The following is a 27,297-nucleotide window of genomic DNA, read 5'->3' as shown; positions in this document are numbered from 1 at the left end:
TGTATTTAAGATGCAACTGGTCATACAGTCATTATGATTTTTTAAATTATTCCTTCATGGGATGTGTGTCGCTGGAAAGGCCAGCATTTAATGCCCATCCCTAATTGCCCTCGAGGTGGTGTGGTGAACTGCCTTCTTGAACTGTTGCAGTCCTTGGGGAGTAAGTACACCCACAGTGCTGTTAAGAAGGGAATTCCAGGATTTTGACCCAGTGACAGTGAAGGAACGGCGATATAGTTCCAAGTCAGGATGGTGTGTGACTTGGAGGGGAACTTGCAGGTGGTGGTGTTTCCATGCATCTGCTGCCCTTGTCCTTCTAAAGCCTTGATGAGTTGCTGTAGTGCATCTTGTAGATGGTACACACTGCTGCCACTGTACAATAGTGGTGAAAGGAGTGAATGTTGAAGGTGGTGGATGAGATGCCAATCAAGCGGGCTGCTTTGTCCTGGATGGTGTCTAGCTTCTTGAGTGTTGTTGGAGCTGCACCCATCCAGGCAAGTGGAGAGTATTCCATCACACTCCTGACTTGTGCCTTGTAGATGGTGGACAGGCAATGGGGAGTCAGGAGGTGAGTTACTCGCCACAAAATTCCCAGCCTCTGATCTTCTCCTATAGCCACAGTATTTATGTGGCTGGTCCAGTTCAGTTTCTAGTCAATGGTGATCCCCCCCACCCCCCACTCCGGATATGGCACAGAAAGAAGTCACTCAGACCTTGGAGTCCATGCTGGCTCTCTGCAAAGCAATCCAGTCAGTCCTATTCACCCCACTCTATCCCCACAGCAATGCAAGTTTATTTTCCTCAAGTGTCTACCCAATTTCCTTTTCAGATCATTGATTGTCTCGCTTCCACCATCATCGTAGGCAAGTTCCAGGTCATTACCACTCACTTCATACATAAGTTCTTCCTCACATCCAGCATATATATGTTGCCCAAAACCGTAGATCTGTGTCCCCTAGTCCCTTTACATCAGCTAATGGGAACAGCTTTTCTTTGTCTATGTTATCTAAATCTGTCATAATTTGTTCTAACAGATCTCCCCTCAATCCTCTTTGCTCCAAGGAGAACAACCCTATCGCTCCAACCTAACCTTACAGCTAAATTCCCTCATCCCTAGAACCATTCTGGTAAAACTCCTCTGCACCTTCTCAAGGACCTTCACATCCTTCCTAAAGTGTGGTTACCAGAACTGGGCGTAATACTTTAGTGGTGGCTTGACCCAGAGCTTTAAAAAGGTTCAGCATAACTTCTCTGCGTTTGCACTCAATAACTCTATTTATGAAGCCCAAAATCCCATATGCTTTGCTAACCATTCTCTCAATATGTCCTGCCACCTTCAAAGATCTGTGCACAATAACCCCCAGTTCCTTCTGTCCCTGCACACTCTTTAGAACTGTGCCATTAAGTATATCTGGCCTCCCAACATCCCAGAGAACCACAGAAAAGTTACGGCTCAGCCTTCTGCCAAATTAAAATTTTACTTTAAACTTGTTTTACTGGAGACTGAAGTTGATTTAGATTGTGTTCCTTATGGGTGGCTAGAAATTAACATTGTTGAAGGAACAAGTCTACTGCATTTTTTACACAACGGAATTTTGATTACAAGCTAATTAATTGGTGTGACAAACAGGCCTGCTTTGTGAGGAACAACTGGCGTCAAAGGGAGGGTGATGCAACAAGTGACAATCAAATTTGTAAATAATATCTATGCTGAATCAACTGGCACAGGAAGGGTTGAGGTGCAAATCTACAGCTGCAGACCCAGTGTGTATGCTGGTTCATAAGGCTACTTTTTTTTTTATATTCATTTGAGGGATGTGGGCATCGCTGGCTATGCCAGCATTTATTGCCCATCCCTAATTGCCCTGGCGAAGGTGGTAGTGAGCTGCTTTCTTGAACTGCTGCAGTTCTTGGGGTGTAGGTACACCAACAGTGCTGTTAGGAAGGAAGTTCCAGGATTTTGACCCAGCTACAGTGAAGGAACAACAATATAGTTGTAAGTCAGGATGATGTGTGGCTTGGAGGGGAACTTGTAGGTGGTGGTATTCCCGTGCATCTGCTGCCCTTGTCCTTCTAGGTGGTAGAGGTTGCAGGTTTGGAAGGTGTTGTCGAAGGAGCCTTGGTGAGTTGCTGCAGTGCATCTTGTAGATGATACACACTGTTGCCACTGTGCATCAATGGTGGAGGGAGCGAATGTTGAAGGTGGTAAATGGGGTGCCAATCAAGCGGGCTGCTTTGTCCTGGATGGTGTCGAGCCTCGAGTGTTGTTGGAGTTGCACCCGTCCAGCCAAGTGGAGAGTATTCCATCACACTCCTGACTTGTGCCTTCTAGATGGTGGACAGGCAATTGGGGAGACAGGAGGTGAGAGTTACTCGCTGCAGAATTCCCAACCTGACCTGCTCTTGTAGCCACAGCATTTATTGGGCTGGTCTAGTTCAGTTTTTGGTCAATGGTGGCCCCCAGGATGCTGATAGTGGGGGATTCAGCATGGTAATGCCATTGAACATCAAGGGGAGAAGGACAGATTCTCTCATTTGAGATGGTCATTGCCTGGCACTTGTGTGGCACTAGTGTTACTTGCCACTTATCAGCCCAAACCTGGATGTTGTCCAGGTCTTGCTGTAAATGGTCACAGGCTCCTTCAGTATCTGGGGAGTCGCGAATAGTGCTGAACATTGTGCAATCAGCAGCGAACATCCTCACCTCACCTTATGATGGAGGAAGGTCATTGATGAAGCAGCTGAAGATGGTTGGGCCTAGAGCACTACCGAGAAACTCCTGCAGTAATATCCAGGCCTGAGATGATTGACCTCAGACAACCACAACCATCTTCCTTTGTGCTAGGTATGACTCTAACCAGCAGAAAGTTTTCCCCATGATTCCCACTGACTCCAGTTTTGCTAGGGCTCCTTCATGCCATACTTGGTCAAATGCTGCCTTGATTTCAAGGGGAGTCACTCTTGCCTCACTTCTGGAGTTCAGCTCTTGTGACCATGTTTGGACAGGGCTGTAATGAGGTCAGGAGCTGAGTGGCCCTGGCGGAACTCAGTGAGCGTCAGTGAGCCGGTTATTGCTGAGCAAGTGCCTCTTGATAGCACTGTCGACAACCTCTTCCATCACTTTGACGATGATCGGCAGTAGACTGACAGGGCATCAATTGGCCGTGTTGGATTTGTCCTGCTTTTTGTGCACAGTATATACCTGGGCAATTTGCCACATTGCTGGGTGGATGCCAGTCTTGTAGCTATACTGCAACAGCTTGGCTAGGGGCGCAGTTAGTTCTGAAGCACAAGTCTTCATTTCCATTGCCGGAATGCTGTCAGGACCCATCGCCTTTGTGGTACCCAGTGCCTTTAACTGTTTCTCGATACCACATGAAGTGAATTGAACTGGCTGAAGACTGGCATCGGTGATGCTGGGGACCTCAGGAGGAGGCTGAGATGGATTATCCACTCGGCACTTCTGGCTGAAGATGGATGCAAATGTTTCAGCCTTGTCTTTTGCTCTGATGTGCGGAACTCCCCCATCGTTGAGGATGGGGATGTTCGTGCAGCCTCCTCCTCCTGTCAGTTGTTTAATTGCCCACCACCATTCATGACTGGATGTGGCAGAACCGCAGAGCTTAGATCTAATTCGAATTGACAGTTTTCAGTGTGCAAGGTACATATTTGATTTCCTTTACCCAAGTTTTTTCTTCAAAAAGAGGAAAGAAGGTAAATCTGACCAACCATGCTTTGGCATTTGCAACTCTTCTGAGCTTGTTGTGACAGATGCTTTGATTGAGTAGATAGACAAATCTCAAGTTACAAATTTGGTTATGGACTTTGGTCCAGATTGAGTATTACTAATGAAGTGTTGCACCCTGGCAGGTTTAATACTTGTGTAATCAAGTTAAATCTTTTGCATCGACTTACTGTTATCCTTCACTTGAAATCAATCGGATTTCTAGTGTACAGTTTGAGTCGAGCGTTCAGATAGTATTTTAGAAGATTAGGATAAAGTGAGAGCTAACTACAATAAGAGTTTGTGTACAACCTCAGGACTACACTACCAGGCACTGTGCATATAAAGCCATATTCCATCTTGCAGGGAGTGAAGGCTCACTTACACCAGTGGGATTGGCAAACAGGTGAAAGGAATGTATTCAACTAATAACATGACTGCTAGTTTTCCTGGCTTGAAAGTGCATGTGTGCCATTGAGAAAGGACAGGAATCCACCCAGCTGCAATGAGTCAGAAACCTCCAGGTCAAGGGCAAATATAAACACGTCCTCTAATATTTTCCAGCAGTGTGTCTTTGGGAAGAAATTAGTAATACACTGCTTAGAAGTATTACTGAAGATTAAAAGGAAAGTATTACATAACTACAAACTAAATATAGTCCATGGAAGGGAGCAATGCAGATGGAACTAGTGGAAGTATAAAAATGAGACAGAACATACGAATTAGGAGGAGTAGGCCACTCGCCCCCTACAGCCTGCTCCGCCATTCAACAAAATCATGGCTGATCTGATTGTAATCTCAACTCCACATTCCCACCTACCTCCGATAACCTTTCACCCCCTTGGTTTATCAAGAATCTGTCTCCCTCTGCCTTAAAAATATTCAAAGACTCTGCTTCTACCACCTTTTGAGGAAGAGAGTGCCAAAGACAACCCTCAGAGAAAAAATTTCCTCCTCATTTCGGTCTTAAATGGGCGACCCCTTATTTTTAAACAGTGACCCCTAGTTCTAGATTCTCCCACAAGGAGAAACATCCTTTCCACATCCACCCTGTCAAGACCCCTCAGAATCTTGTATGTTTCAATCAAGTTGCCTCTTACTCTTCTGAACTCCAGCAGATACAAACCTAGCCTTTCCAACCATTCCTCAAGACAACCCGCCAATTCCAGGTATTAATCTAGTAAACCTTCTCTGAACTACACCATTAGGGGCAACTATAAATTGTATTCGATTACAAGATTAACAGCCCTTCTTGCAATGGTAGTAACAAGAACTACAATTAAGATTAACAAGCAAACCTGAAGTACAAGCTTCAAATAGGCTGTACTGGACAGAAGGAAACTATATGCAGTGTTCCTGAAATAAATTGCTATATTATTGTTCAAACCATAAATAAGAGATATAACTACCTAAATGAAATACTATGCATTTGAACTGCAAAGAACACAGCTCTAAACTGCTTTAAGTATAGTACAAGACTTACTGTACTTGACAAAAGTAAGGAAAGATCATCACTGCACACAGTATTTTGGAGTCATAGAGTTATACAGAACAGAAACCCATCATGTCCATGCCTGCCATCAAGCACCTATTCTAATCAAGCATCTAAACTAATCCCATTTTCCAGCACTTGGTCCATAGCCTTGTATGCTATGGCGTTTCAAGTGCTCATCGAAATACTTCTTAAATATTGTGAGGGTATCTGCCTCTATCCCCTCTTCAGGCAGTGTGTTCCAGATTCCAACCAGGACTCTCTCCCACAGACTGAACAACAGCAGGAATAGGGAAAGACTAAACTTTTATCAGCGGTCAACTGGGTTGGTTATTAAAATTTAATCCAATTCACTGTACTGCCCTCAATTACCTAAAATGGAATGGAATGTATCCAACCAAATTGACCTTATAGCAATAAATCTACCAACCTGGTTGACTTGGCTGTGCTGTTGCTTGCTCAAAGGATGGCTTCTCAAAGCTTCTCCCAGCTTTTCCTTGCTCAGGCCATCCAAAATCGCCACCTTGCTTATCATACTGATTAAAGGAGTTCCGGTCTCCACCATAATTTGCTTCCCTATCGTCAGGCACGTTACCTGAAAATGTATGAAAATAAACTAAATTGAAAAGATACAAACAGCACATTTAAAAGAGTCCTATCTCACTTCATATGACCCATTTGATAATCTTCAGGATTACTGGTTGGTGCAATATCAATACCTGTTAAGTAATTATAAACCTACAGTCTCCCATACCCTTACCTTAAAATCATTGCCTGGATTATAGGTAGTAACCAGGATCGTACACCAGCAATTTGTAAGGACATTCCAATTTTCAATGACAACCCAAAAGCAAAATTTTGTGCATTCACAAAGCTGACTTTAGCATTTGCATTCCCACAAAAAAAAATAGCATTATAAACCAGGGAATAGCTGGCACAATATTACGGCAATTGTTACACTGCACCCAAGGACTGCTTCTGACCAGACCCATAAACACTTTGATTACAGCAACAACTGCTGCACACAGCACATGCTGCCTACTCTCCTAAAAACTGCGACTAAATTTCTGGTGACAAGTATGCCCAATGTGATCTGGCCTGAAAACAGAGATTCACACAGCTGCAGAAAACAATTATTGATGCTTCTGGGAAGCGATTGATTTTTTGGACTGTCCTGCAACAATTTATCATACCCCTCCACCTTGCATATTTTATGTAATGCTGTGTGTTACATGCCATCACCTGCATCATACAAAGAAAAAGACTTGACTTGATATAGTGGCTTTCACGACCTCAGGAAGCCCCAAAGAGCTTTATGGCCAATTAAGTAAATTTTTTTTTTAAAAAGTGTAACCACTGTTGTAATGTAGGAAATGCAGCAGCCAATTTGCACACAGCAATCTCTCACTAACTGCATTGAAATGAATAACTAGAAAAACTGTATTATTGATGCTGGCTGAGGTATAACTATTGGTCAGGACACTGGGGAGAACTCCCCTGCTGGTTTTTGAATAGTATTGTGGAATCTTTTGCATCCACCCAAGGCCTCATATAAAAGACAGCACTCCCTCAGTACTGCTCTAGTCAGTGTGGCGTACAAAGCTTTGGAAACTGGCCCTGATTAGAATCACAAAACGAGGGACAAATACAGCTTAAGAGTCCTCTCAACTCAATCGTAAAAACCAAGTTGAGTAGACAGCACACCCATATGAAAAAGTTAACAGAAGGGAGTCATTCCAATGCTCAACCTGGAAGAATCGAACCACAAAACACCAACAATAAAATCACAAATTTCCATGTAATAAAAGTAGAACTTAATTTAATGAACACATAAAATGGAAAGACAACATCAGTTTGATTTTGTATATTGAAGTAAAACTGCAGATGCTGGAAATACACAACCCAGTCAACACTTGTAAAGAGAAAAGACAGGATATGGTGTTTTTGGCACATACCCAAGACAGAAAGATGAAGGTTGAAAAAAGGACACCAGATAATCATCTGCAAGCTGCTTAATAGAATCATAGAAATTTACACCACAGAAAGTGGCCATTTGGCCCATCCTTTCTGGGACAGCTGAAAACGTGCTATCCAGCTTAATCCCACTTTCCATCTCTTTGGTTTGTAGCCTTGTAGGTTACAGTATTTCAAGTGCATATCCAATTGCTGTTAAACACAAGGTTTCTGCCTCCACCAGCCTTTCAGAAAGTGTATTCTGGACCCCCACCACTCTCTGGATGAAAATATTTCTTCTTAACTCGCCTTTTATCCTTCTGCCAATTGCTTTAACCCTATGCCCTCTGGTTATTGACCTCTCTGCTAAGGGCAATAGATCGTTCCTATCTAGGCCCCTCATAATTGTATACACCTCAATTAAATCTCCCCACCAGCCTCCTCTGTTCCAAAGAAAACAGCAGCAGCCTATCCAATCTTTTCTCATAGCCAAAATTCTCCAATTTCGGTAACATCCTCATAAATCTTCTCTGTACTCAAAATAATGCAATCACATCCTTCTTGCAACATGGCGACCAGACCAAGATGCAGTACTCCAGCTGTGGCCCAACTAGTGTTTGCCCTGCTCAACCAAAAAGGGAAAGTATCCCATATGCCTTCTTAATCACCTTATTTACCTGCCCTGTGATTTTTAGGCATCCGTGGATGCACTCCAAGGTCCCTCTGTTCCTCTACATGTCTCAGTACCCTATCATGTATTGTGTACTTCTTTCCCTTGTTTTGTTTGTCCTCCCCAAATGCATTACACCACACTTCTCGGATTGAATTCAATTTGTAACTTTTTGCGTACCTAGCTAGTCCATTGATATCTTCCTACAAGCTACAGCTTTCTTCCTCACCAACCACATGGCCAATTTTTGCATCATCTGCAAACTTCTTAAATGGGCCATGATCAAGTCTAAACCATTGATATATACCATAAAAAGCAAGTGACCTCATATTGAGCCCTTTGGAACCCCATTAGAAACAGCCGTCCAGCCACAAAAACACTCATTGAGCATTACCCTTTGCTTCCTGCCACTGAGCTAATTGTGGATCCAACTTGCCACTTTCCCTTGGATCCCATGGGTTTTTACATTTCTGACCATTCTGCCATGTTATTCGTCCTTTGAGGCCAAGATCTGGGGTGTTTGGTAGGGTTCCAGTGAATACATAGGTGACAGCTAAGGCCAATCTGTACCCGGAAGGTTCTGCTGCAAATAGGGCAGGATACCACAGACGAATCAGTTTTGGACGAGCTGCTGGCTCGGGATTTCCTCTCTTTTCATTTTTTATCTGACTCTGATATGCGTTTGCTTTCAAAAGGAGGCCGCACCCTCTTTTTTATTAATTTTGTTGCGCCAAGGGCAGCGATCCTGGAGGAGCTTCACCCAGGACTCAGGGTCAATATCAAAACTCCTAAGCGACGCCTACAGAGTGTCCTAACAGCGCTTCCTTTGACCACCATGACAGCGCACCCCAGACTCACGCTCTCCATAGAAGATTTGCTTTGGCAAGTGAGAGCCAGGTATTTTGGCTACATGACCAGCCTGAGTGAGCACTTCAGTTGTCTGGTATTTTGACCTGCCATCTAATTTTTAGAAACTTCCAAAGGCAGCTCAAGTGAAAATGCTTGAGCTTCTTGACATGATGCTGGCACACAGTCCAAGTTTCGCATGCATAGAGCAGAGTGGAGTATTGCTCTACAGACTTTCAGTTTGGGAGGCAGACTTACTCCTCTTCGTTAGACAGGCGGGCCAAACCAGGCAAGGGTAGCCATCAGGTCTCCTACCCTCAGTGAATTAGTTTGTCATTCTGCCGTGTGGAACCTTATCAAAAGCTTTGCTAATTGACCCTCCTTGCTATCTCCTCAAAAATTCAATCAAGTTAGTCAGACACTACCTTCCCTTAGTAAATCCATGCTGACTGTCCTTGACTAATCTGTACCTTTCTAAATGACAATTCTGACCCTCAGAATTTTTTTCCAATCATCTGCCCACCAAGGTTTTGTTAACTGGCTTGTAACATATGACTCTGTCTATTCCTTCTTAAACAATGGCACAATAGAAAACAGTCAGATGATATAAAAAAGAATTCTGCTGTGAGAAGATGCAGAGATATAAAAGGGATAAAAGAAATTGCAAATAATAGGGTGGAGAGTAGCAAAAAGACACAGGAGGTCATACACACAAAAGCATGAGAAAACAAGGAGAGAGAAAAACACAACAAAAAAGAAAGAGAGGAAAAAAACAAGCTGCAGAGGCAGATGTGAAATTAAAATAGAAAATTCAAGCAAATCATAGTGAACCTACCGCCTTCACATTATTGGAGGATGGACACCCCCTGGGTACCCCTTCTAACTTGTTCCTTTTCCAAGCTTAAAAAACAATGCCTGTTCATTCGAAAAGACGGAAGGGTGAAGGGTGTACAAAAACAGGAAAAACACAAGGAGGAAAAAAAATCAAGCTGCAGAGGCAGATGTGAAATTAAAATAGAAAATTCAAGCAAATCATAATGAACCTACCACCTTCACATTACTGGAGGCCATAACTTCATGGAAATGTAAGAAGTTAATTGTGTAGTTCCAGCATATTCTGTCTTTAAAGAATTAGAATTAGGTTGAATGTAATCGTTTCAGCTCTAGAACTGTTTCTAGATAGCACCTGATTTTAATGTTAAAATTTACTGAAGCAATGACAACAATCAGATTTGCATTACTGATCAGATGCAATTTGAACAGTTTTGAGGGTCTGCTTAACCAATAGCTGTTAGTTATTAAAGGCTGCTTAATACAAAGTATTAAAACTGTAAATCTCGTGCCTAAGAACTGATGGAGTGGTAACACTCTCACGCAAGTCAGAAAGTTGTGGGTTCAAGCTCCACTCGAGACTTCGGCACTTAATCAAGGCTGATGATCCAGTGCAGTATTGAGGGAATACTGCACTCAGAGATGCCATCTTTCAGATGAAGTATTAAACTGAGGCTCTGTCTGCCCTCTGAGATGGACATAAAAGATCCCAGAGCATTTTAAGAGCTGGAGTGTTCTCTCGATGTCCTCAACCATCAGATTATCTAGTCATTTATCTCACTACTGTTTGTAGGATCTTGCTCACTGCTGGATGTTCTGTCTTTCAGATGAGATGTTAAATCTCTATCTACCTGCCAAAAAAGCAAATTCCATGGTACTATTCAGGGAAAATTAGGGATTTGTCCTCGTGCCCAATGTATAGCCCTCAACCAACGGCACTAAACATGGCTGTTTGCAGGGCCTTGCCATGTGCAAACTGGCTGTTGTTTGCCTACATTGCAAGTGACTACATATCAAAAGTACTTTGTTAGCCTTGAAGAACTTTGAGACCCGAAAAGGACTATATAAATGCAGTCTACTTTTTCTAGTAAGCATGAACCATTCAGACATTTGAACACTATTATGGCATTGCATTCCAACCTGAATCCACTTCAGCATGTTATGTCTGGGCAAATATAACATGTTACTTTTGCCCAGGTTAATGCACTAAACTTCCAGACAGCCAGCAGAAGACACAGCAGGACACAAAATAATTGAATGTGGGCTCACACCTATTCTTAGCAATAATGGTGAGCAAGTGCTGAGTAGGACACACGGCGTCTCCTACATGCACCTAACAAACTGCTCAGAGCAAAAATAGTGGAGTTACGTAAATGAGACGTCCACCCACAGATACTGCATGAATCTGGAAGACAAGAAAACAAAACAAAAATGCGAGTCACTCTCAAGATAACTTGTTTAATGAATTAATCAAAAGTCTGATTTATGCCAAATTATAGAGAATGTTGTCAAGTGAATTTGGGCGTCATGGTCACCAAAGATTTCTCCCTGAAACTGCATTAAGAGGTTTTTCTAAAAACAAGTCGTGAATGGTTAGCCTTAAAACATCAGAACATATCTAGTTACACAGAAGATACTCATCATTTAGAATACTTTTGTGGTTGCACTATGGTCTTACGTAACTGGCCTTCGAATAAGAGAGTGCTGTATTTAGCCTTCACCCAGAAGCTCATGAACACTGGAATGCCCATTTAGTCCTCGCAGAATTTGCTCCTACCATATTGGCCTTGGGTACAACTTTCAGTTCATAAACCTCAAGATCTAAACTTACTACCTGAGTAAGTGTGCCAACCTTGAACCAAAATGAAATGCTGCATTCAGTTGTTAAGTCCATTAAAATCCATCGCAGAAGCCATAATGGTTAACCCAACATACAAGTCCTCAGTCTTGCTGAATTGTAGCCAACACGGAAGGCAAACAAATCTCATGTCAAATAATTGACTTTTTAAGAAAAAACTGACCACTCCATTAGTCCCACTCAAAGCAGAATTAATTTAGGAGATTTGTAAAATGTCGACTGTTTAATTATCCTGTTCTCTGCTGATGAAAATACCTGCCATACATCATCCTATTGTAGCAGTGTTTTGCAAACTGAGGTCAACAGAGAATTTCCAGGGGTCCACAGAATAGCCGAGCAGTACATGAATGAGCAGCAGGCTGAGGTGAGCTTAGTGCAACCCGGGAGTGGAGTGTGGCAGCTACATCTGCAGCACAGACTGAGCTGGTTGGAGGGGAGCACGCATGCAGTAATGCTGAGGAGGCAGAAAAATCACAAGCAGACCCAGAGGTACTAAGGCTGGTGGAGGGCGCCAGGTTAGTTCAGCCTTGCTCGAGAGGGAACATGCGTAAATACTTAAACTCAAAGGGTGCAAAAATATAATACTCATAATATCTCAGCAAACTTGTATAGTCTGTGATTACTAATCCATACAAAAAGGGATCCTTCAAACAAAAAAGTTTGGGAACCACGTTATAGAAATCAGACCTCCAAAACAACTCAATCCCCACTTTCCTGAATACCAAGTCGTCCGCAATGTCAGCAGCCAGCTGTTTCACAACCAATCTTACTGGCAACCCGTTACAATTGTAGTGAACACTAAATTCCCAACATCTATCCCAAACTTGCCATTCACAACCCTGAACCTAAGCCTTCTTGTCCTGCTTCCTGGTGTCACTTGAAAATACTGATTCAAATACAGAGGTCGCACAGAGAGGTCGGAAATGGCGTGCATCATGAACAGTGTAAAAGTTGAAAATTTGAAGACAGTGGGAATACTCTGGTAAGTAATGGGTGAGTAGTTCTCGAATTGTAATTTAGTTTAATATTTTGAATTTAAGTTACAACTTTAAAAGCTGTAAAAGAAACTCCAAGCTGGTTAACAGAAAATGCCTCAGTTAATATCAAGCAGCTGTAAGCGATTGCCTAAATGGATGCTAATTACTGTGAGCTGGAAGCTGAGTCAGCACTCCTAACTTGGATGTGGTTTAAAAGGTGTATATAAGTAAACAGCATCTGCTGACCAGAGTGGCTGTTAATAGAATGTGAAAGTTAAAGCAGCTTTTTCTTTTACCTCCAATACTTGTGGTTCATATAAGCTTCAGAAAGTAAGTATTTAAACATTTTTGCCCAGTGTTTTAGTGCAAGTAAGTATATTTGGAAAAAAAAACTTAGTCTAAATTATTTAGACCTTAAGACTTGGCAGAGCAGTAAATATGTATCTGTTTGTGGACAGTGAGACTGTCCTGAATGAACACATCTGTTGTAAATGTGTCTCAATTCTCCCAACTTGGCCATTTGAGTTGAAATGTGGTTGGAGGCACTCTGACACACAAGGGAGGAGACGTAACTGGACAGTTTGCTCCAGACCTCAGTCACACCTCGTAGAGAAATACAAGATCAGACTGTGGTTGGCTATGTACTGTGAAAGGGCAACCCAGGTGACCATAGAATGAGGATCTGCAGATACTAATCCTAACCTAAAGATACAATGTACTTTCTACCTGTGAGGGTAGAGATAAGGACTTTCAGAAGGACAGCCAGAACGGTGACCACAGCACCTCAGGCTGACTGGAGAGGAAATGTAATGTGGTAGTTATAGGGGATTAGATGATTAAGGGAAATCCTTTGTGAGCAGGATTAAGAGTCCCATATGGTATATTACTTACCTGATGCTGGGGTGAGTGACATCTTGAACTGGCTTGAAAGGATATTGGAGAAGAAGGATCCAATTGTTGTAATACATGTTGGGACCAACAACTTGAAACACTAGACAACAGTAGGAGAGTACCAGGAGCTAAATTAAAAGACAGGACCTTGAGGATTACAAAATCTGGATTATTACCTGAACCATATGGAAATTGATGTGGTGAAAGGAAAATATTGGGAGATGAACATGTGGCTGAAGGAGTGTTATGGGAAAGAGGGGTTCCATTTAGTAGGACAGGAAGGAACTGTTAATGTTGGAATCTGTTCCACCTGAACTGGACTAGGACCAGGGTCCTAGTAGGAAGAATAGGGTGATTCTTGTGGGACAGGACTTGGGTGGAAAAGTTAGTATTAATAATCATTTGAAAAACAAATGATGGAAGTAACAGGCAGAAATTGTGCTTTAACTGCTATAGGCAAAGTGAAAACTAAAATGAAATTTAACTGGGAGAGAAATAAGAACCAAGTGAGTAAAAGCTTAGAGCAAAATGGCAGGTTAGGGTGTGTGGCCCAAATAAGCACTTTTTGATACAAAAATGAGGAACAAATTGAATGAGTTGCAGGGCAAATTCAACTGAGGTATCACATGGTAGCCATTACTGAGATGTGATTACAAGACTTGGGATTGGGAACTAAATATACCAGTTATTGGGTTCACAGAAAGGAAGTCATATCCTAGTGATTAAGGATGAAATCACTTCAATGATGAGGAAACACAATAGGTAAACAGGCTGTGCACACTTTATGGCTGGAATTAATAGAAAGGGCTTTAACACTGGTGGGAGTTATAGGCTCCCTGGTAGCAGCTAAGTGGTAGATATAAATCCAGAATGTTAGACATGTATCAAATGCAGGATGGTTTTAATGGGTGATTTTTTTTTTTCTTTAATCTTTCATAGGTTGGGCTAAGGAGACTAGCACATGTCAGAAAAGTAATAAATTTCCTGAGTGTTCAGGATTATGTGACTGTCCTAGAATCAACAGGGCAGGCCATGCCATATTATATTTAGTTGACAGTGCCAGCAATCAGCACTTGCTCACCAATGCTTAGTTTGGGTTCTGCCAGGACCATGCCTCTCTACCTCATTATAGCTTTGGTCCAACATGGACAAAAGTATGAATTCTAGGGGTGTGGGAAGTGTCTGCCCTTGACATCAAAGCAGCATCTGACAGTGTTGCATCAAGAAGCCCTGGTAAAATTGAAGTCTGAATCTCCACTGGTTGGAGTCATCCCTAGGACAAAAGAACATCGTTGGGGTTGTTTGAGGCCAAACATTTCAGTCCCAGGTCATTGCTGCAATGGTTCCTCAGGGCAGTGTCTCGGTCCCAACCATCTTTCACTGCTTCATCAATGACTTTCTCCATCATAAGGTCAGAAGTGGGGATGCTTATTGATTGCAGAGTGTTCAGTTCCATTTGCAACTCCTCAGATAATGAAGCGTTCCATGCCCACATGCAGCAAGGCTTGGATAACATTCAGGCTTGGGCTGATGTTACTTGCCACTTAAGTGTCAAGCAGTGCTTATCTATGATAAGAATCTAACCATCTCCCCTTGACAATCATTGCTAAATCCCCCAACAACATCCTGGAGTTGCAACTGATGAAAAACTTAACTGGAGCAGCCCCATAAGTACTAACACTACAAGAAGTCGGGGTATTCTACAGCAAGTAACTCCTCTCCCAACTTCCCAAAGTGCCTCCATCTACAAGGTGCAAATCTGGGTTATGATGGAATACTCCACTTTGGATGAGTCCAGCTGCAACAATACTCTTGACACCATCCAGGATAAAGCGGCCTGCTTGATTAGTACACCATCAACCACCTTAAACATTCACTACTATCACTGGCATATTCTGGCTGCAGTGCATACCATCTACCAGCAACAACTCGCTAAGGCTCCTGTGACCGCACCTTCCAAACCTGCAACCTCTACTGCCTAAAAGAACAAGGGCAGCAGTCACATAGGACCACCACCACCTGCAAGAACCCCCTGAGTCTCTTTCCACCCTGACTTGGAAATATGATTGCTGTTCCTTTAGCATTGATGGGCCAAAATCCTAGAACACTCTACCTAACAGCACTGACCATTCCAGAACCCCACAGACTGCAGCAATTCAAAGTAGTGGCTCACCACCAAGGGCGATTAGGAATGGGAAGTGAATGCTGGCCTTACTAACATCCACGTCTATGAACTAAAGAAAAGTCTAAAGGTTAGTGAACATTTATCAAATAGCAATCATGACATTATTGAGTTCAACAGTGTTTGAAAGGGAGAAATGTGAAACTAAGATTCTAAATTTAGATTAGGCTGACATCAAGGTGATGAGACAGACTGTCCACAGTAAACTGGGCAAAGATGTTAATGAGTAAAAAGACAAAAGATCAATGGGAGATGTTCAAAAAAGAATGATACAGAAGCAGTTTATACCCTTAAGGGGCAAGCTCTTTTTTTCAAAAAAATCAATATTTTTACAATTTATTCAGAAAAAGAATGGTTAAGTATATTCAAGGCTGAGCTACTTGATATGGGGAGCTGGTGAGAAAGGAGTTGAGGCAGATGTTCAGCACTGATTGTACTAAATGGCAGACTCGAGGGGCCATATGGTCTACTCATGCTCCCACTTGTGTTCTTAGTGGTCAGGAACGATGTAGGCCTCGAGAGTTTTTTTAAAATTTGAACTAAAATGAATAATTACTTTGCATCAGTATTTGCAATTACATTTAGTTACATTCAGCCAGCAAACATCCCAAGGAAACTAAACTGAATCAGGGACTCAAGTTAATGTAAGCAAAATAACAGTAAAGAAAATAATGGCACTAAAGATTGACAAAACCCCAGGACCAGGTGATTTCCATCCTAGGGTTTTAAAGGAAGTGGGTGAGATCAGATGCCCTAACTATAATCTTCCAGAATTCTCTCTATTCAATAATCATTCTTTTAGATTGGAAAATTGTGCATATCACTTTACGAAAGAGATGGAAACCAAGGAATTTTACAGTTAACCTTTCCAAAGTCTATAATTGGACAGTAACTGAACATCACAAATTTTCAGCTGATCAGACAGTCAACGTGGATTTGTCTAGCTAGGCCTTGTCTGACAAACATGATTGAATTTTTATAAGATGACTATAGCAGTGGAAAGGGATATATCTATGAATGTTATTTACACAGACTTCCAGAAGCATGTGATTCATAAGAGACTGTTAACTAAAGCTCTTGGAATTGAAAGCAAATTTTTGACTTGGTTAGGAAATTGGTTGAGTGAAGGAGAAAGAGTAGTGATAATGGGCAGGTACTCTAATTGGCAGGATGTGACTAGTGGTATCCTGCAAGGATTGGTGCAGTCTCAACTGTTTGCTATTGATTAACTTAAAGGGGATAGAAAACCACATTCAAGCTTGCCCATGACAGATTGGTGCCATTACAAGCAGTGTAAATGGAAGATTACACTGGAAAATAACGAAGATTAAGTGACCACAACTGAGACAAATGGGTTTCAATGTAGGCAAATATTGAGGTAATTTCTAAATGATAAACTAAACTGTGGAAGTCCAAAGAGACTTGGTAGCCCACATACATAGATCACAAATTATGAAGAGGTACAGAAATAATCAAAGGCTAATGGAATGCTGGCCTTTTTATTTCTAGTACAATATAAGTGATAGACTTTGTTAGTTATACAAAGCCCTGATTAGTCCACACTTGAAGTATTGTGAGCAGTTTTGGGCACCACACTTTTTTTTTTTAAAAAAGGATATTTCCTCCTTGGAGGGAGTGCAATGTAGACTTATCAGAATGACACCTGGAATCCAAGGGCTATATTACAAGGAGAAATTGCACAAAATAGGGTTGTATTCCCTTGAGTTTAAAGGTGACTTGATTGAAGTTTCCAAGATATTAAGGGGAACAGAATAGGGTAGTCAGAGAAAATGCTTCTGTTGGTTGGGGAGTGGAGGACGAGGGAATATTCTAAACACTAGTCACTCCTTCAGGAGTGAAATGAGGAAACTTCTCCATGCAAAGGGCTGTTGAAATTTTGAACTCTTAAGCAAACAGCAACAGATGCTAGATTAATTGTTTAAAAAAAAAAAAATCAAGATTGATGGATTTTTCTTAACCGGAAGTAATAAAGGATATGGGTCAAAGGTGGCTATATGGAGTTAGGTCACAGATCAGCCATGATCTTGCTGAATGGTGGAACAGAAAGCTAAACCGCCTCCTCCTGTTCCTGCGTTCATTACTATATCCTATTGGGTACTTTGTTTCCTTTTTTTAAAAAGACAGTTTGTCAAGCCATTCCTCAGCTTGACTAGAATTGCCTGTCAGATAGTGGGTTCAAACCCCCACTGCAGACTTGAACATATCTAGATGGACTGGAGTAATAATTGTCTAAGGTGCAACAAGGTGAGAAGTTACCAACATGTTCCCTGCCAGATAAGGGAGTGGGCATAAAAGATGCCATGGTACAATGTGAAGGAGAGAGACTCATTCAACATCCATCCCTCATCCAACCTCACCAAAAATACTATTGGTCATGTCAGTTATTCAGTTGCTCAACTTGCAGCGCAGTGGTTAGCACTGCAGCCTCACAGCTCCAGTGACCCGGGTTCAATTCTGGGTACTGCCTGTGTGGAGTTTGCAAGTTCTCCGTGTATCTGCGTGGGTTTTCTCCGGGTGCTCCGGTTTCCTCCCACAAGCCTAAAGACTTGCAGGTTGATAGGTAAATTGGCCATTAGCAATTGCCCCTAGTATAGGTAGGTGGTAGGGAAATATAGGGACAGGTGGGGATGTGGTAGAAATATGGAATTAGTGTAGGATTGGTATAAATGGGTGGTTGATGGTTGGCACAGACTCAGTGGGCTGAAGGGCCTGTTTCAGTGCTGTATCTCTTTTTTTTTATATAAAAAAAAATTAAGTATAAGTTGTTTTTTCTTAGTTTATCTCTTGCTCCAATCTGCTGCAGTGCATTTAGGGCCTGGAAGGCTTCTGTCACCATTTCACACATCAACCTGGTAACATTAGCTCCTGAACCACCAAAGGCAATAAGCTGCAACACTGCACTATATAGTAGGGCATGGATTTACAGCCAAGATTTCGAGGTATTGAAATCCAGCCAGACCTCTCATCAATTACTAGTCACATCAAGAGGGTAGATCTTCCACTGTGCAGTTCTGTTCATCAATTTACACTTTTTTTTTTAGAAAAATGCAGCCAGCCACATAAGTGTCATGCATAGCCTCCTCACATTTGAGCATTCCATTAAAAAAAAAATTCAAAAGAGCCAATGTTTGTTAAAACAATACAGCCCAAGATGACGAAACACAAAATCCATTCTTTTGTTGAACAGGATATCAATAAATCAAACTTCATTTTGAACAGCTTCAAAGTGATTAGGTGATTCTTTTGTTTCAAGAATTTGAATATAGCCAATCTGCCTCCCCTAGCAAGCAGTTGTAAAATTTACTCATCCATCACTAGTAAACAATTTCTTTTGCTGCAACCACTTCCTTCTAGCAGGGGAAAAGAAAGTCCTTGAAACCAACTCCTGCAGCTTATCGTTCAGAATGAGCTTTCAGAACTTGAAAGCTTTTGATATAAATATAAACCTGCCACAGGGTCAAATTATTTCCTCAATCACAGATGTGAAGTTGTTTGATATCTTTGAAATTTCACTGACTCAAAATACTTTTGTAACAATCAATCATCTGGTCAGTAGCTTATTCCTCCTAATATCCCTACTTCCTGTTCCCCCCCTCATCAGTATAACAACTTGCATTCATATAGTGCTTTTAATGTAGTAAAAGATACAAGGTGCCTCGCAGCTGTGTAACAGGCAAAAACTGACTGAGCAAAAGAGACATTAGGGCAGGTGACCGAATGCCTGAGCAGAGGCAAGTTTCAATCAGACTCTTGAAGCTGAGAGGGGTGGAGGACCAAAGAGGTTTGGGCTTCAACTCCACTTTCCCACATGCTTCCATATCTCTTGATTCCCTAGCGACAAACACATCCCAACACTGCTGCACTTTTAAGCACTGCATCCCTAGGAACACAATAAACACCTTGTTGCAATGCTCACCAGCTTCAACAAGGAGGCCAAGATATGAATTGTGAAAATTTGCATGATGCCCATTCACATCACTGTACATGCTGTAGACAGCAATTGTAGGACTGAACAATCCCATTACAGAATAGCTGACTAGTGCCACAACTCATCTAAGAGGGATGAATTCTTAAATCCATGAAGGCCAGGATCTGAACCTTTCTTTTGGCTGGTTTATCACAAGACCATGTGACAACCAATCCAGTGACATGTGATATTCTGATCATTTTTATATAAAATTCCCTTTTGAAAGTTACAATTAATCTGGCAGCCTTTCAAGGAGTATTGCAAGGTGCTGGGCTAAACTGTCGTCTTCTGTGCTGTAAAGACTCTGTAATGTTTGTAACAGTACATATTGGGATGCAGTCTACTCCAACCAAAGATTAAGGCCCTATTTCATTTAAATTCAAGTTATGAATAATTCCTCTTTAAGTATGAAAGACTTGCAGCTGGGACAGGCTGCAGATTCCATCTGTTAAGTATCCCAATGTCAGTCATTCTAAAAGGAGGGAGGGGGGGAAGGGAAATGAGATGAAAGGTCAAATTACAAAAGTTACACTCCATTCCCCCTCCCCTTCCATTCAAGCTCAGCTACCTGTCCTGGCTCTGCGCATGCGCACACGAGGCTTACCTGCCCTGGCTCTCGCCGCAGCCGCCTCCTCCTGCCGCTGCCTCTCGGCTGCGGCGGCCGCCTGTTCTTCTTCGGCGTCGCGGTTCAGGGCTGCCTGCAGCCGCTCCTGCAGGTCCGCCTTGAGACCTTTTGTTTCCAGGCCGCGTTTATGCAGCTCCTCCTTCAGCTCGTTCACTTTTAGTCTCCGTACGTCCAGCGAACTCATCTCCGCGTTATGTAAATTAAATTACTAAAAGAAAAGTTAAACCACGGCTCACAAATCCGGCCACGCGAAAAACAAATACATACAACACGCCTCCCAAGCCAGTTGGAAAGAGGGCAAACGCGAATGGATTCAATGCAATAAAGAAAATTGCCCTCACTTGCCACAGCGCCTGACGAAACAAAATGGCCGCCTTCTCCCTTCACCCGCTTTGGCGGCGCCAGCCACAGTGGCGGCCAACCCACTTTTCTCTCAGCGGTCCTCATTGGTCAGCAAATGCTCACAATGTGCCTGCTGTTACTAAAGCACCAATCACCAGCCGTTTTGCACCCGGCCTCCACTTGCGTCCCCCACCCTGCTCTGTGTCGCCGCCTTTCATTGGCCCATCTTCCCCGCAAGGCGAAATGGGAAATCATTCCGGACCCTCTTTGGGGCCAATCGGATGTCGCCTTTCAGAAAAGCGGCTGCGCGGAGGGGGCGGGGCCGCCGCTCAAACGTGACCCCTCGTCCGGAGGTCCAATAGCCCAATTAGTTTCAACAGTTGAAGGGCCGTGAAGTCCCACCTCTTTTGCCTGCTGTGATTGGGCTACTGAGTTCCAATTACTTGGAAAGGCCTTGGTGATTGGACTATCAAAATGTCAATTAAGGAGAAACTAGCCATTAGCTATATAAAGGGAAGGCCTCCAGGGATTGCCCACAAGGGTGACAGTGGGTTGTTGACAAGAAAGTTAATTTGGACATATACCAAAAGGGAAGAGGTAACAAAGGAACATGTATATAAAGTGCGTTTTCAATATATTAATAGGGATAATAGTATAGTGCTAATGTTACTGGACTATTAATCCAGAGGATAAAAATAAAAGCAAAATACAGCTGGAAGTATGAAACAAAAACAAAGTGTTGGAAATACTCAGCAGGTCTGGCAACATGTGTGGAGAAAGAGAGTTAATGTTTTAGCTCTATGACCTTTCATCCGAACTGGCAAGGTTTAGAAATGTAATAGGCTTTGAGCAAGTTTAATGTTAATGTCACAGGAATAGTAATCCATAGGCTCAGGCGATCTGCTTGATGGTTGGCCCAAGAGCTCTCTTCATGCCATCATACATTCCTCTGATGTTTCCGGTGTCTGAGGCCAGCTGAATATGACTGCATAGGTGTTGCCAGTAGTCGTTTGCGCAACGCCTAGCTGTTCTTTGTGCAGTACTTCTGGCTGCTTTAAGTGCTGCGGATGTTAAATCGCTGGGGGCTTTCTTGTAGTTCAACAGTGCAATGCGCTTAGCGGCTATGACAGGTTCTAGCTCTTCATTATGAGATTGAAACCAGTCTGCATTTCTCTTCGCACTTTTGCCGTAGGTGGTACCTAATGCTAGTCTCATTAATAATGATCATGAAACTACTGGCTTGTAAAAACCCATCTGGTTCGTTAACACTTCAGTGGTGGAAATCTGCCATTCTTACCCGGTCTGGCCTAGATGTGACACCAGACCCACATCAATGTGATTGACTCTTAACTGCCCTCTGAAATATATCAAGCCATTCAGTTCTATCAAACCACTACAGAAAAGCTGAATAAAAATAAAAGCAGATGGACCACCCGGCATCAACCAAGGCACCAGAAATGGCAAAGGCACACCCTGCTCGTTCAACTTTGCAAAGTCCTCACTAACTTCTGAGTACTTGTGCCAAAATTAGGAGGGCTATCCCACAGACTAGTCAAGCAACAGCCCAAAATAGTCAAACTCACCAAATCGTAGAATGTTTACAGCACAGAAGGAGGCCATTTGGCCCATTGTGTCCATGCTGAATCATACCTTACAGCCAATGTCCCAGACTCTTCCATCACCAACCCTGTGTATGTCCTGTCCCACAGGCAAGACAGACCCAACAGAGGTGATGGCACAGTGGTACACAGTCAGGAAGGAGTGGCTCTGAGAGTCCTCAACATTGATTCTGGACTCCATGAAGTCTCATGGCATCAGGTCAAACACAGGCAAGGAAACCTCGTACTGATTACCACCTACCGCCCTACATCAGCTGATGAATCAGTGCTGCCCCATGTTGAACATCACTTGGAAGAAGTACTGAGAGTAGCAAGGGCACAGAAGGGTAGGGGATTTCAATATCCACCACCAAGAGTAGCTCGGTAGCAACACTATTGACCGAGTTGGCCGAGTCCTGAAGGACATAACTGCCAGACTGGAGTGCGGCAGGTGGTGAGAGAACCAACAAGAGGGAAAAACCTGCTTGGCCTCATCAGTCTACCCTTTGCAAGTGCATCTGTTCATGAATGTATTGATAGGAGTGATCACCACACAGTCCTTATGCAGCCAAAGTCCCGTCTTTACACTAAGGGCACCCTCTATCGTGCTGTGTGGCACTACTGCTATGCTAAAAGGGATAGACTCAGAACAGATCTAGCAGCTCACAACTGGGCATCCATGAGGCGCTGTGTGCCATCAGCAACTGAATTGTGTTCAACCACAATCTGTAACCTCATGGCCTGGCATATCCCACACTCTACCATTACCATCAAACCAGGAAACCATAGTTCAATGAAGAGTATTGGAGGGCATGCCAGGAGCAGCACCAGGCATACCTAAAAATGAGATGCCAACCTGGTGAAGCTACAACACAGGACTACTTGCATGCCAAACAATGGAGGCAGCATAGAATAGACAGAGCTAAGTGATCCCATGACTAATGGATCAGATCAAAGATCTGCAGTCCTGCCACATCCAGTTGTGAATGATGGTAGACAATTCAACAACTAAATGGAGGAAGAGACTCCAAAAACATCCCCATCCTCAATGATGAGGGCACCTAACATATCAGAGCGTGGGAGAACCACCACCTTCAAGTTCCCCTACATGTCACACACCATCCTGACTTGGAACTATATTGCTGCTCCTTCAAAGTCCTGGAAGTCCCTCACTAACAGCACTGTGTGTGTACCTACACCACATGGACTGCAGTGGTTCAAGAAGGCAGCTCACCACCACCTTCTCGAGGGCAATTAAGAACGGGCAATAAATGCTGACCTGGCCAGCGATACCTACATCCCAAGAACGAATAAAAAAAATTACTGCAGATGCATATTTCCAGGTTTCTTGACAGCAAATATACTGTGAGGCTGGGAGCAGAAAGTTGCAACAGGACATTGATAGATTAAATGAGTGGGAAAAACTGTAGTAGCTGGAGTTGCATGTGAAGTCATCCAGTTTAGACCTAACAAAGATCAGAGGATTTCTACATGTTAATTGGAAAAGCAGAGATTTAGCAGCCCAAGTACAGAATTCACTAAAAGCAAGGGGGTGGGTACAAAAACTAATATAAAATGCTAATGGAAAGTTGGCCTTTATCTAAAGGGGACTGGCCTACAGTGGGTTGGATGTTATGTTAGAGTTATGTGTTAACCACGGGTCAGTGGGTAGCACCCTTGCCTCTGAGTCACATTGTTCCAGGTTCCACTCCAGGATTTGAGCACAAAAAAAAACAAGGTGGCACTCCAATCCGGTACTGAGGGAGTGCTACACTGTCAGAGGTGCTGTCTTTTGGATATGTTAAACCGAGACCCCCATCTGACCCCTCAGGCAGATGTAAAAGATCGAGTTCTGAAGAAAGGAATATACTTTGTGATCAGTAAGGGGTCTTTGGTTGGTGCAGCAAAGTTGTGAGAAATTGCGAATGTCCCAGATGCCTGGTGTGGGCATGAGAGATCTCAAACTGCTGGCTTTGTGAAAAAAATGTTAAATACATATTGAAATCAATTTGTACACTTTTGATAAGAAGAATAAAATGGAAATTGAGTGTTAACAAAACATGATAACTTAATTCAAATATAGTATACTCAACGCAGAAGCTGCAGAAGGAACTGCTTTTACTAAAAAGGTGATATGAATGTGGAACAGATTACCGGTAGGACAGGAGTGGAACAAGAAACCATCATTATTTAATAGATCTTTTTCTCCCCGATTTACTTTTAAGCAGTACTTGTTCCTGGAAAAGAGCACAAACTGTTTAAACAATGTAGTGCTTTGTCCCATGTCAAAAACATTCCAAAGTGAATTATGTCTATTTGAAATGCAGAACGTACAGGCAAACAGCAGTTACTCAGTAAGATCGCACAAACACAATGAGATGAATAGCCAATTCCATTTTATTTTGGTTCGTGGTAAAGTATTGGCCAAGACGGTCTCTTTTCAAATGGTACTACAGGATCTTTAACACCCACCTGAACCAGCACACAAGATCTCAGTTTAACCTCTGACAATGCAACAATGCTTTGCAGTATCAGCCTAGATTATGTGCTCAAATCCTGGATTGGAACTTAAACATAGCATTCTGATACAAAGGCAAGGTGCTGTCCACTGAGCCAAGCTGACATACATGGGGTTTTCTTGAGAAGTACACATGCGTTAAATTCTACTATCTGAAGATTTTGAAGTTGTTAAATTCTGATTTCACAAAATCCAACTGACATTCACAACACTTGATAACCTTTGTTTCCAGTTTCTGTCATTCTGTCACATTAAGGTACCTGGCTTTGTGAGAAAGGAGTGGGAATTAAATCCCATTTACCTCCTGCTAACCCTTCAGAATCTTATCTTGGTGCTTTATAAATTCAAATAATGCCCCTTTGAACCTTTGTGTTCTTTTAAGATTAAATTTCTGATTTAAGCAGTAGACACAAACAGTCAAACGGCCAAATTACACATGGTATAACCTGCAGCACGGCCCCCAATTTAAGCCACTTAATGATAATAGAATTTTATCAGCGTCAGAAAGTTACTTTTCATGTTTTTCATGTTTTTCCCCGCCCACCCCTGCCACTTAGAATTGGAATAAAAACAGAAAATGTGAACATAGTGATACATTTCTGTAGTTATTTGAGTCCTGTTGAACATGTCCATTTGCTATCTCTAAATAAAGTCTGTCATTGAACAAATTAACTTCGGCCCATCGTGTCCGTGCTGGCCATCAAGCACCTAACTATTCTAATCTCATTTTGCAGCACATGGCCTGTAGCTATGGCATTTCAAGTGATCATCTAAATACTTCTTAAATATTGTGAGGGTTCCTGCCTCCACCACCCCTTCAGACAGTGTGTTCCAGATTCCAACCATCCTCTGGGTGAAAAAATATTTCCTCAAATCCCCTCTAAACCTCCTGCCCCTTACCTTAAATCTATACCCCCTGGTTATTGACCCCTCTGCTAAGGGAAAAGGACTCTTTCTATCTAACCTATCAATGCCCCTCATAATTTTGTATACCTCAGTCATGTCCCCCCTCAGCCTTCTCTGCTCTAAGGAAAACAACCCCAGACTTTTCAGTCTCTCTTCATAGCTGAAATGCACCAGCCCAGGCAACATCCTGGTGAATCTCCTCTGCACCCTCTCCAGTGCAATCACATCCTTCCTATAGTGTGGTGACCAGAACTGTACACAGTACTCCAGCTATGGCCGAACTAGCGTTTTATACAGCTCCATCATAACCTCCCTGCTCTTATATTCTGTGCCTCGGCTAATAAAGGCAAGTATCCCATATGCCTTCCTAACCACCTTATCTACCTGTGCTGCTGCCTTCAGTGATCTATGGACAAGTACACCAAGGTCCTTCTGACCTTCTGATGTCTAAAGACCTTATAACTTCTTATTGTAACCTAACTCCCCCATTCACACACACACACTCAAAACTAACAATTAACTGGTTTTAAAAGTGGTGTTTTTTTTAAGCAGCTGTTCCTTAAGAATAAATAAATAAATAAGTCTAGGTTACGTTCCTAATGGATGAGGTATTCTAATGTGAAAATAGTCAAATGCCACTCGAAGTCTCAACGCGGATTTGATGAAATAGTCTCTTCAGTAGATAGGCATTCAAAACACTTCGACTGCAGCAGGCATCAAGATCACCGTCAAATTCCAGAAAATACAATCAGTCAAGAGAGATTCAATCTTGAAGTAAATACTTCCTGGCTTGGAAGTAAAGCAATACAAATGGTCTCTTTAAAAAAAAAAAGGCTTTTTTTCCCTTAGGCCATTAACTTGGCCTGTAGCTGCTTGGAGAATTTCTGCAGAGAGAGAATAGACAGCTCTTTTCTGCAGTAGCACGCCTTGCTGGAGAGACTCTGAAAAACTGGTTTCAGACGGTTTTTGCCAGTTTTACACACAGTCAAATGGAAACATTATATCGTGTGACCTCTCTCCTGCTGTGGCCTAGGGACTGAGCATCCTGTGCTCAGTCTTAAAGGCACATTGTTTTTAAACAGACTCTTCAATCCGAGGAGAAAAACGATTACAGTTCCGTGACAATATACAAATACAGATGTGGGACTCATCAAACTATTCCCAAAGAAAACAATCACAAGTGGTGTCCTGTTGTGAGATATGTATCCTGTTTATCCCGGGAACTTATTTTGCACTGAGAATCACTAAGGAAAGTGGTAACAGCCCCATATACACAGTAATGTAAGCATTGCTCAGTGATAAAGGTACACATGTATACACAGAGCCATAAATTAAAGTTGTATAGTTAATTAACACAGCACCTTGGGATCTAATGTGCATTACAAAACATGGTTTACTGAAGACTGAAGCAGCAAATGTCACCATTACTAGAAAGGCAAATATGCGGTGTCAAAAGAGTTACAATTAAAATCTTGGTGATGTAAAAGCTTGGTGATTTTGGGTGGTATAATGAGTGAAAGCTTATACCATCAGCAATTTTGATGGTGACTTTGGGTGTTGTTGGCTACCGTACACCAAATCTTAAAGTCGTTACACGGTCTTTGCTGATGAACTACAATCACCAAATGTCCCGCTGATCAAACCCATCTATTTCTGGCCAACATGGAGAATAACAGAATGCCAAGGCAGTCAGCAGATATAAGGAGGCATAGGTGTGCCTAGGGACAGGTACTTCAACAGTAAAGAGACATCCCTGGCTAGGGAGGTGGGGGAGGGGGGGATGTCTCACCGGAATTCTTGCTTCCAACTGCTGTTCATTGGGAAGTGGATTTCAAATGAGAGTAGGATTAAGCTTGGTTGTGATGCACAACCCACCCACCCCCCACCAATGTTAAA

General features: G+C 42.5%; 1 protein-coding gene across 1 annotated transcript in view; it reads right to left on the bottom strand.

The window, feature by feature from the left end:
- LOC137353109 (heterogeneous nuclear ribonucleoprotein U-like protein 1) overlaps positions 1 to 20,462 on the bottom strand; it is a 53,991-nt gene extending 33,529 nt beyond the window's left edge. The window contains exons 1-3 of the mRNA XM_068019104.1: positions 20,379 to 20,462; positions 20,017 to 20,245; positions 5,647 to 5,811 (exon numbers count right to left, since the gene is read on the bottom strand). Coding sequence (XP_067875205.1) covers positions 5,647 to 5,811; positions 20,017 to 20,221 — 370 coding nt within the window. The 5' untranslated portion in view covers positions 20,222 to 20,245; positions 20,379 to 20,462. The remainder of the gene's footprint in view (positions 1 to 5,646; positions 5,812 to 20,016; positions 20,246 to 20,378) is intronic.
- Positions 20,463 to 27,297: the final 6,835 nt, after the last annotated feature.

The sequence above is a fragment of the Heterodontus francisci genome, chromosome 40 (assembly GCF_036365525.1).
Source record: "Heterodontus francisci isolate sHetFra1 chromosome 40, sHetFra1.hap1, whole genome shotgun sequence".
Taxonomy (NCBI): domain Eukaryota; kingdom Metazoa; phylum Chordata; class Chondrichthyes; order Heterodontiformes; family Heterodontidae; genus Heterodontus; species Heterodontus francisci.
This window is presented reverse-complemented; position numbering and strand designations above follow the sequence as displayed.